This window comes from Saccopteryx leptura, chromosome 3, assembly GCF_036850995.1.
Source record: "Saccopteryx leptura isolate mSacLep1 chromosome 3, mSacLep1_pri_phased_curated, whole genome shotgun sequence".
NCBI lineage: Eukaryota > Metazoa > Chordata > Mammalia > Chiroptera > Emballonuridae > Saccopteryx > Saccopteryx leptura.
The window spans coordinates 234,620,041-234,632,043 of record NC_089505.1 but is presented as its reverse complement, the minus strand read 5'-3'; the positions used below and the strand labels follow the sequence as shown (position 1 = coordinate 234,632,043).

Here is a 12,003-nt window from a genome sequence, read left to right as displayed (position 1 = left end):
TTGGTATGTGTCTAAACTCCCCCAAAAGGCTGTACATTCCCCATGATGGGAGCCAAGGCTTTATATGTCCTTTATCCCTCATAGCACATAGCTCAGTACCCACCAACTCCCAACTCACCACAAGGAAATTCTTGCAGTATTGCATAAGTAATGTTGAACCTTAGAATTTCAGTGAAACCTAGCTCCATCTATCTCCTAGTAATGAATTTTTTTTAAATCTCAAAAATCAGAACATAAAATTAGTTAAAAAAACATCAGTTTTCTAAAGCAACACATAACTTTCATGGGGTAGATATTGTTCACTTAAAAGAACATGATCCATTTATATTATTAACTAAGTAATACTACATTGGATATAGGGTAGGCTTTAAAAACCTAGATTGAACTAAAATTTTCTTTCTGGTTTGAATAATTGTGAGACCTATAAAAAAACCATGTCTCATCAACCAGTCAATTTTTTCCCCATAAACCATTTCTTCAAAAATATGTTATAAACCCATAGATTTTTATAGTAGAGATATTTCAGGATATATCCATTAAATCATCTATTATCATTTCACAGATAAGAAAACAAAGGCCCAAAGACCTAAGTAATTTATGCTGGTACCTAATTAGTCTGTGACAGAAATAGATCCTAATTCTGTTATACTTCACTATTTCACTTAGAGCATAATTTAAGTATATACTTTTACATTGATTTTAATACATACAAAAATGGATTAAAGAAAACACAATACCACTATAAATGACACATGCACATGAGGATAAGCAAGTACATACACAATGCATAGCACAATACTTTCTAAACTTGCACAAGCGCACAACACAACCGCTCTTAACTCACAAAGTTAAAGATGAGAGTATTCCAAGAGTTTTTAAAATATGAGCATTTCTTACCTGGCAGCTGTAGGAAGGTTGATAAAAAACATTAAAAACTTGAGCTATGATTAGACATCAGAATTGTCTGGCACTGAAAAGTCAGTTCGTACAGATGCGTGACAGGGAGCTAGCATTTTTAATAGAACATAGGCCAGAGACTTGAGAGGGATCCCCAAACATATATGATTTTGACACCCAACATATATGACCTTACCCACACTGTAGAACTAAGCTGACTGCAGGTGATTAGCACCTAAACCTTCCTACTGGCCAGTCAAGGCTCCCCTTTTCCTTACTGTACCTGAAATCGCCACCATTACAGTCACTGTAGGTTAAAAAGCTTAGGTGGGGAAGAAAACTTCAGAAGTTGCCACACTCTTCCACCCCAGGTAACAAAAAGGGCAGTATCAGCTCTAGTCCTTTTTTAGACTATGCTTTTGAGCTGTTAAAAGTACATAAGTGGGGTGGGGGAGGGCAAGAAGATGTACACATAACAGAGATGCTATGCCCCCAAATTCTTCAACACTGATATCCATACTTAGTCAATTAACTTGAGAATGCATGTATACTTTGAAAAAAAAAAAGATACCTTCTTAACATATTTCATAATGCTCCTGATGCACACCAGGCTGCTTTTACTCCACCTTAAGAAAAGTAACAGGGCCTCACACTTGGATGTTCAAATCCCTTCAAAAACACCCACCCTGATGCAGAACATTCTTTAAAGATTTAACTACCTCTGTGGACTTCCTGTGCCATTTTTTATAGAAACTGACATCTTGAGTGTTTTAATAGGTACTGAGGAGAGAACAAGGAGGGTGGAAATAAATGCTCATTCCAGTTGATCTTTTCTTTCTAAATACTAAGGCATATAAAAGAAATAATCAGTAGTAGAAACTCCAACGAAAGAAAGGGCAAAGGCTTTTTACCACTCTCAACTACCAAGAAGTCCTACAAAACAGCATCAGGATTGTTATTTGTGAAAACACACAAAAAGGTAGCAAATTTGGTTGTGATGCCTTGAAAATGGTCATACCCTTTACCTTGCAGGAATAGTAACTATTTGATAATAAATATTTTAGTCTTTGCATTAGAAATGTTTTCACTTGTTTGCATCAAAACCAAAATTGTTGATAACACTTTTGTATCATTTCTTTACAGGTTTACCCCATAGTTTTAGAAAGGCAGGCTGATACTCTGGGCAAAACATCAATAGAGAATATTTTGTGATCCAGAAATCTTTCAAATGAAGAAGAACACATTCTCCTAACCAGCCTCCCTTAGAGAAGCTCAATGAAGGACTACAAATGGATTCACTCCTCACGTGCAATGACTTTCAGTCCCAATGGGAAGAAAGATGGAGAAATAGAGGAATGAAAATACCATTTTCATTGTTCAAGGTCAGATCACATTTGAAGAGTGTATTGGTGCTGTAGAATTCTTCAACTATATAGGGAATAAATAAGTTGATCTTTTGTCCAAAGTTGGTTAACAGTAAGTAAGAGGGCTTGAGCGGTCACATCTTTTTACCTCCTTAAAACCCCATTCTCCTGTTTTCAAAAGTAATGTTTACAATGAGACAGATTAGATTAGCAAGCAAAGTTACTCACCATGGAGGAATCACTGCTTCCACTCCCGATCGGAGCTCCCTCAGCACAGGTTGGGAGGTGGGTAGAAAGTTGACTAGCCCTGCCCCCATCTATGACATCACAATCTACCTCATAAAAGGTAGTGAAAGTGCTCTGAACTCCTGTCTGATTTCCGAGAGATACAGAAAAGAGAGAGTGAGAGAGAGAGCAAGAGAAAATATAAAACGTACCCTATTGGGAAGGGGTTAGGGAGGTGGAAGAGGGAGTGGGTGATCGGGAGAAAGAGGCACATGAAGGAATTAGGTGCTGAAAGAGATGGGTGGGCTTCTGTGATATTAAGCAGCCCGGCCATTAGGATTCCTCATTGGTTCCCTTGAACAGGTCAATGGACCATGTGGGAGAAGGAGGATGAAGAAGCACCGTGCCTTGTCAGGCATAGTAGGGGACAACTGTAGTGGGTTCAAAGGGAATAAATCCCCTATTTAAAGCATTGAAGATCACCAAGAGAGAAAGCAAGGGCTGAAGCTCTTAAAGCCTGGAACGGTCCATGGGGAATCTCAGATGTCTTTCTTGGAAGTTCCATTGCCCTGCTGTGTGACCTTCACCAAGCCCTCAGGCCTCTGCACATCCAGCCAGTAATGATACTAAAGGAATACTTACCTCTTTCAGTGGAATCACTGAAGGCATTCATTGTTGCTAACATTGCAACTCTTTTTACTCTTCCTTTCTGTGCCCAAGGGTGGGTTGTGTGTGACAAGCACAATTTAAAAGATAAGCCAATAACCAATGCCTACTCTACCTTTAAACTTCTACCTCTGAAAATGTTGTCTAACATAAAAGATTGCTGATAGTCTTGACTAAGATTATCCATATACACTGAATATAATATATATCAAATGGGGACAGTTAGAGCCCACCTTCAAAACTGGAGAAAAATAGCAAGATTTCTACAATCATAAGGTCCCCTGCCCTGCTGCTCTCAGAGATCAAGTGACTCAGTGATGCTAACTGACTAAACATTTTTGTCACATTCAGTTCTTCTACAGTCACAGTTATAGCTTTGTTTAACCTGAGTCCATTTTTTAAATAGGCTAATATAGAAGAATAATGTGGAAAGAACTAAGTTTTATTTTTAAATGAAGATGTAGAAGTTAATAATACAAATTACTGAAAATGGTCAATTGGGTATTATGACAAACAACAGGACGGAGCAATATTGATGAGGAGGCAGGTCCAGAAACTATCTTCATGGAAGCTAGCTTTCTCTTTCCATAGAAAATAATTTTAGTAAAAGTAAGCATTCAAAATATGAGCTTGCAAGTCATGGCATAATAAATGGGTAAAGCCTAAATGGCTGTCTCTGTATGCAGATAAACAAAATCCCCAATTTGGAATTCTTATATTTTAGGCCAATATAGTTCTATTTCTAGTTCTATGATTCTTAGCTTACTAAATACATAAATGTATTAGGTAATCACAATTAAAAATTAAGCAAATTGACAGATTAGGGAGTATTCTGAAACACAGAAGCTACTTAAAAATTCAAACTAATTACAGATATGGCAACATTACTCTCATCTTAAACTTCAAAATGGATGTTACAAACATTTAAAGAATGTCCTGAGAAAATTAAAGATAATAGAAAATAAAATATATTTGGCATATGAGAACAAAATTTTTCCTATATTGGACTTTCTCTGCACTTAGAAGAAGCAATAATACTCTATTTGTTTTCCATATTCTATTTCCATTTTCAGTAATTCCAATTCTAAACTCCAATTCTACACTGCTCACAAAAATTAGGGGATCAGGGAATGTGCAGATACTACAGAACTTTCAGCCTTTTGTATAGTGCAATGAAATAAAAGTTGGTTTTGTATCTCATTTGCATTATAGAGCAACTTTCTTTGACTTGATTGCTTTTCTGATGTTCTTGTTTAATAAAAAGTAATCAAATGCTCTTTTTATCACTTCATATTCATTTTGAAATATCCTCTAATTTTTGTGAGCAGTATATATTCAACAATTTTATTGCATGAGATTTCCTAATTAATGGCCCTATAAAGTTTTATTGTCTTCCAATTTTTACATATTGGATCATTGACTAGTTGGTTTGTCCTTGCTTTTCTATGCTTTATAAAAAAAACCCGTTTGGTTTTAGAAATTAGGTATTTCTTGATTGTGCCATTGTACAGAATTCAGTGATCATTACTTCTCAATTTCAAAATGCTGATTAGAAACTTATTTTTATCATAACACCTCTTTACAAAATTTAAAGCTCATTTAAAAAAAAATAATGATGCACTTGCTTTATTCTCCCAATACCTTAAAATTTTTGCTACCTAACAAAGAAGGTACACTTTTGCCTACATTAAGATATTAGAATAAAATGACATTTAACACTTTTTAAATATTAAAACAAAACAAACTGTAACTATATTATAATTGATTGTTATTGATTATTAATTATTTGGAATTGGAGCATGACTTCAGGAACCCAATGCAAAACTAGGCTGCATCAAAAGGATGCGGAGTGGTGAGCTGTGCTGACTTTTTAGTATGATTGAATGTGATGTCTTTAGTTATATTAGTTAAAATAACAAAGCTTTCTTGACACAGAATGCAATGCTAGGATTAGAAAATTTCCAACTAGTCATGTAGCTTCTTGACATCATTTGCGAAAACTAAGTCTTAACTGCAATTATGGATTTGATGCGTCGTTTTTATGGGCATTACATAAATGAATTAGTTAGCCCTTCAAGACGAGATATGAATTGCAAGATTTCAGTCAAGAGACCTCATTACTGAAGTCAGGATTATAATTTTACTCTGACAAGAGAGATGTGGGGTTGGTTTCAAATTTTTGTTTGTTAAAAAAGTTTTTATTTAATAGAACTTCTTAGTGAAAAGTATGGAGAGAAGTCAGATGGAATAATTTGCACAGTCTGAAAGAATGACCTGCAGATGTGTTTGCAAAATAGTTCACTATGGAAGACATAATCAGGCAGTTGGCATGCAATTTGACCAAAATGTTATAATTGGAAAGAAATAGCAAAAGAGAATCCTATTTTGATAGCAACAGATCTGCGTCAGAAGTTTAGCTAAAAGGATTATGTTTTGAGTTTGTTTTATGATACTGTCTCACATACAGACCCTTAGGCTTAAAAGAGTACATGATTCTTAGAAGATGATGCTGACTGGAACTTCTCCAGGATATTATTCTCTTTCAGTTGCAAAATAGATTTGCAAAAGGAAATGGATGAAAAGGGTCAAGAGACAAGTTGTGCAGATTTGACAGAACATCTAGCCTCAGTTCCAGGAAGTCAAGTTCATTATCAGCAAGGCATCTGCATCGATGAAGGTGTTCAGAGAAAAGCAATAAAATAAGATATAGTATTCATAATGAAAGAAAAGATTAAAGTCTAAATTAAGAAAGCTTGCCTTCAAGAAAATAAGATTAGTATAAAATAATTGAAATGCATTTATTGTTCAGAAAAAAATGACTGTTCAAAATAGAGTAAGACAATGTGTTCTGAGGCAGTAAAAGGTATCTGAACTGCGAAAACTCCATATTGCCTATCCAAAAGCCATTCCTGTTTGTAAGATGCATGGGCCATAATATGGCACATATTTCTTTTCTAAGGGCTGTTTCGAAGCTATATTTTATAAATCATTTAAATTAAGCTGAAGAAAGCATTTGACAAAGCAATCTATAGGGGCAGAATATAGACAATAGTAAGTTACACATGCTTTTATTTATAGAATATAGTAAACCAAGAAACAGCAAATACACAGAGATAGTCATCAACAGACACACTTCTGTCTAGCTGAGAATATTGAACAGTAAGATGAAAAATTAAATGAAAAAAAACTACAATAGACTATACAATCTAATAAAAGCACATCTGACAAAAAAAGTTTATTCTTTTCAGGAAAATTAATTGCTATTAGAGAGAAAGGATTTTGAATGCCCTTACACAACCGATATTTAGCACTATGCCTTTTAAGTGATTGGAACACAGAAGAAATGTTGAAGTCAATGAATCAGAAAATATCTTTATGTGAACAAGAAATAAATACAACTCTCTGAAGTTCTAATTGTTAGTTTGTCATTAGAAATTCGGAGCAGCATATAAAAACAACTGATCTTTTTTTTGAAATATATTGTCAAAATTTTATAAAATCCAGTATAGGAAAAAATTCTATTTCTGTTTTGCTTTGGGGATCTCTGTATTTCTTTTACTTTTCATTATCTGAAGTAATAAAAATTATGCAAAAATTAATAATGAAATTCCAATATAATTTTTAGTATATGGTTTTAAAGTCCATTGTTTTTTTCTTATTTAAGTTTATATCAACTTGTTCACATAGTATCTTCTTTTACTTTAACTGCCTTCAGTGCAGGGATTCTTGAGGCATGTCCCAGTAGTAACAACAACAACAAAATCACAATGGATTCATATGACCAATTAAAAATAATGTATCTCTTGACTAGAGCTGACAAATTCAAGTGTATGCAGGAAAACCAGAAACCAAGAACTAAATTACTGATACTGCTTCTAAACAAAGGTATTCATTCACTCAGCACTTTAGATTCCCACAATTCAGTTTAACTGAAGGGGATAGGTATATGTGAATTTGCTCTCACATGTTCAAAACTAGTTAAAAATGGAAGGAGGGAAACTCCTAAGACATTACTACAGACATTAATTATTTAAAACATATTCATAAACAAACATCTTACAATAAAATCAGATAATTAGCACTTAACGGACAATATCTCAAACTTAGAATAATGTCTCATGGGAAAATACCATAATCTAGTACTTCCTACATGAGGTTGCCTGTGTTTCACAGAGATTAAAAGATATACTGCTCACAAAAATTAGGGGATATTTTATAGCTTCATATTCATTTTGAAATATCCCCTAATTTTTGTGAGCAGTATATATGCAATCATTGCCCCTCATCTAGTTATTTCCCCTTTGTCTAATTCCAAGTTTTCAGAAAATATGATCATTCACTGGCTGCCAAGTTTGTAATTCTCAGAATATTAAGGCATTCATTACTAGCAGATTAAGGTGTGAATTATTTGCCTTCCTTCTTTTAATTAGAGGCTATTCAAAACTTAAAAAAGAATTACTTCTAAAATCTAAAGGAATGAAAGTTCATTGATGGAATGACAGGGAATGGCACTGATATTCCTGAGGCAGAAATATCTGAAGCAAAATGTTTTCTTAAAGCCATTAACTCTACTCTTACAAGTAATAATACCCTCAAACTAAAATAGAAATTCCTCAGCCTGTAAATTCAGGTGATGCAAGCCAATCAATCCACTGAGTAGATCCAAGTTAGGTCAATTCCTATCTCCTTCCAGTGAAGGTAAAGGGTTACTTGCTTGGTTCACCTCCCAGTTCTCCTTAAATAGAATCTGTTTTCTTATTTTTGGAATGAAAGCATTAGTATATAGAGTCTTTTTCTATGCACAAAAGAATTCAGTGAGATAGCCAACTGGTTTAGTTTTATCAGTGAAAAACTTATTTTTTCCACTAATGGATAAAAGTGATGTTGGTAAGTACAGGGTCACCATCATAGAATATTGAACTGAAAAGCCACATCTTAGAGCAGTCTGCCATCCCTTCTTGCACAAGACTATTCGAATTCTGGGATATACTACATAGGTGTGGTGCAACAGACACAAAGCTCCCTATGATGACTGACACCAAAGATACTTTTACTTTTTTTATAAAATTTTCTATTTCACATTTCTTCCAAAAACAATGCATTGAATTTCTTAAATGTCACTTTTATAACACTGGGAGAATAAATTTGCACTAAAAAAAACACATAAGGGTTATTTTCTCTGAAGGTTTGCATAATTTGGATTGTGCAAAAAATCAATGACATACACTGATAAGAATGTTAACTAAGGAAGACTTAGTGGCAGGAATTGGAATTTAAATAGTTATAGCTTTACTATCATAACAGATTAGGGGGCAGGTTCTTGAGAAAAAGATAGAATTATGTGACAATCCATCTTATTAGCAAAATTTGTTCCAGTCTGAAAATGATAAAAACTATTTTACTTTCGTATGATTCCAGAGTATCACTACTATTCCTTTATCCACATTTGTAACCTCAATTTTGTTTTTATCTTCTTCTCTTTAGATCTGGACTCTCCTAAACTCTCTAGATCAGGAAAAATCCTTTAACTGAAATACTTAATAACCCACCCTCTGAAAGATCTAGATAAAATTCTTCAGATCTGGCTGTTCATCCACTAGAGATATACCCTTTCGTTCAAATGAAGCACAAAAATGCATTCCAAACTCAAACCAAAATAGCTAAAAATTTGGATTTATTTCCTATTACTACTGCTACACTTTGATCAGTAAAGATGATCAAAAATGGACAACCAGAAGACATAAGGAGACTCTCAGAAAAGAGTTGCTTAAAGTCTAGGTCTACACAACTAGGTACAGTGCTTATTTCGACTGTTTCATCCCATTAAAAAATACATTTTTCATAGAAAACAAAACAGAGCTTTTCAAATAGATGCAATTCTCATCTCAACAAACCACAATTTTTACAATATATATATTATATATAAAATGATGAAATTAAATCCCATATTTTTCCCCCGGAATTATATTGGATCAGACATGCCACAGTTGTCAACCATGTATTTGGTTCTTGATTATGCTTATGCAGGGGTTTAGGGAGTAAATGTCAGATCAAGTGTACCTAGTGAATGTCTACATGTGCAGATCCACATACATACTTTGATTACATGCCAATGGTAGGTAAGATTGATTTGGATATTATCATTTCAGTATTTTTATGAATTTTTCCATTTATCACTATAAATATTCATTTAACTTGAACTGAGTCTAATTTTTTTAAATGATGTGAAAGCATAGGTAATAAGAATGAATGTATTTGACCCCTTATTCTCCAATTTTTTCTTTACCAATTCAAATTCTACCGAAGCCACAAATTATACTTGCTCACCTTGTCAAACTTCTCTCCATAACTCAATTGAGAGAGATTCAAATTCAGAAAGCAGAGATTTAAAAGGCAAAGAACAGAAGTGCACATTATGAGGGCATGTTAACCCCTCAGGAATAGGTGAGGGCTCCACTCGAGGAGTCCAATCAGTTTCAGGAGTTAGGGAACTAACATTCTTCACCTCCAAACTGTGTTTCTATATTTTGTTAGTAGTATTTTTAAAAGGGCATGTATATGCAATCAAATTTATTATATTTGTAGCATTTTCTTGTGGAGTCAGCTCTAAGTTATATCAATGTCCCTCCATCTCTGACCTGAACATCATATTCCTGTCTTGAGCAGGGTTATTGCTCTTGTGTTCCTAATCTTATTCGGAATAATGTGCAAAGTATAAATCTTTGGATAGCTAAAAATAATTGGACGTTTTGGAATGGGTTTAATTTCTCTAGAACAATATGTACATCTTTGTTTTTAAATTTAAAAGAACCCATTAAATCCTCTGAAACCTAGTGAACAAAAATTAATTAAAAACATTACAACCAAATATAAAGGTAATTTCCATATCATGGCATTGGAACTTATTTAAATTTAAAATATATTTAGATACTTGAAGAATTTTGGCTCAACTTTGCTCCCATGATGAACTGTTATATTTAGTAGCTTTTACCTACCTATTTATTTACCTATCATAAATAAATTTATGATATGCTATGGTTGTATCTCTTTCCTTTGTTTTCTCTTCTTCCCTCTTTTATGCCTCCTCCCCTCTGTTTTTTTCTTTTCTTCTTTCAACATTTCTTTTCCCAAAATTCATGTACACTGGCTTAAGAGATTTAATAAGCAAGCAGCAAACTAAGCAAACAAAGCCAGTTTATCAGTAAGAGACTGTTTAATCTTCTGGAATTTAATGTCCTCTGTATTCACTTTTAACATTTCTATCACTACTCATTTTTAAATTATTTTTTCCCTCTTTTCCATTATTTCCTTAGCAACCCAGTGGAGCTGAATTGTCTCCCAAATGCATCTTCCACTTTGAGATTTAATAAGAATGGCACCATTTGGCTGTTGAGAAAGGTTTAAGCCAATGAGTTTTAAAAATTGGTTGCCAGCCAGAAAACTAATGGTGCTTCTTAGACAGCAGTTGTGTGAATGAGCCTATGCTGGCACACATCCTAAATTGCTTTCTTTCTGGTGTTCTCCATAGTGACTCAGGAAGAACATTAGCTTTCATTGTTCCCCGTGACCTACTGAGTTTTCTGAGCCCTCTCACACAAAAGGCAGATACAACAGAAGAGGCCTTTCCCAGTTCCTACACACAAAATCTCGTAAACCATCACATGCTGACATGGCAGGTAATTGTGTACATGCACATTTTTTAACATATGTTCATCATGCCAGCACAAGACTAAAAAAATGGCCCTGACTTTTGAAATCCAAATCATTTTTTCTTGGCAAAATGAAAATAATCTATCCAAATCTCTCTCTTATGTTTTAAAATAAACTTTGACTTCCAACAAATATATCTTTCTGGGGCTTTCATATATTTCAAAGAAGAAATGACAGCTTTAAATCCCATGTACATAAACACAAGAAATAAGAAAGAAAAAGTTAAGTATCTTTTCTGAATGTGCATTATACAATAGTTGCTTTTCCTGAGGAATATAGCAACTTTGTCACTCCAGACAACAGAATAAATGGGACCCAAGACATGGGTGCACTTTCTCGGCAAAATCATTGAAAGTTTGCATATATGGGGTCTCACATTCTTGATGCTTTCAAAACTTTGAAGGCAGTCACTTGCGGCTATTTTGAAAAATAAATATATTGACTCTTTTCAGTGAAGGAGGATGAAGAATAAGGTGGAGGCAGAGTGGCAAAGACAACAGACTATAGATGCAGGTATGGCACCAAATAGCAATCAAGCTTGAAAAAAAATCATGAGGAGGCCAAGAGCGGGCTCATAACCGAGCAAAACATAGCCAACCTTTACAATGCATTTGATTCAGAATTATTATACAGTTATATAACATTCCTCTAAAAGAAGCCTTCTCCCATGCAAGGACTTATGTTTTGTTTTTGTTTTTGTTTTTTTAATCAATAAGATTCAAAGAAGGAAACAGGCTTCTTGATGGTGTTCTCAATCTCAAACACCTCTGCAAATGCCAACAGTGCAAGTGAAAAAAAGCCAGGGATGGTTTGGACTACATCTCGATGAGGAAAAGACAATGGGAATGAAGCTCAGGAGGCAGTGATGAACAATGGGCACTGATAGGATGGTGGAGGGCAACTCTGCCAATGAAACATCATCCAGATGAAGTTGTGGAGTCTGAGATCCACAAAGATGCTTTGCGCATCTATGAAAATAATAAGATTCAGAAAGTGACAAATGGAAGCACACAAGGCAAGCTAAACAGAAAGCACTCAGTTGCACAGGTGCCATATACAGATGGACATGAAAGCTGAATGGTATGGGAACCTATACCATCGAGGCGGAAGATCAGAAAGGAAGCAAGGGAGATGCAATGTT

At 34.4% G+C, this 12,003-nt stretch overlaps 1 protein-coding gene across 4 annotated transcripts in view; it reads right to left on the bottom strand.

The window, feature by feature from the left end:
• The window catches only part of CTNNA2 (catenin alpha 2), a 1,214,276-nt gene that overhangs the window by 23,695 nt on the left and 1,178,578 nt on the right, over positions 1-12,003 (bottom strand). For 2 of the 4 annotated variants that reach the window (XM_066377864.1, XM_066377865.1), the window contains exon 18: positions 2,490-2,633. The exons of the other annotated variants lie outside the window; for them this stretch is intronic. In XM_066377864.1, the coding sequence (XP_066233961.1) occupies positions 2,490-2,633 (144 nt within the window). The remainder of the gene's footprint in view (positions 1-2,489; positions 2,634-12,003) is intronic. 4 annotated transcript variants of the gene reach the window in all.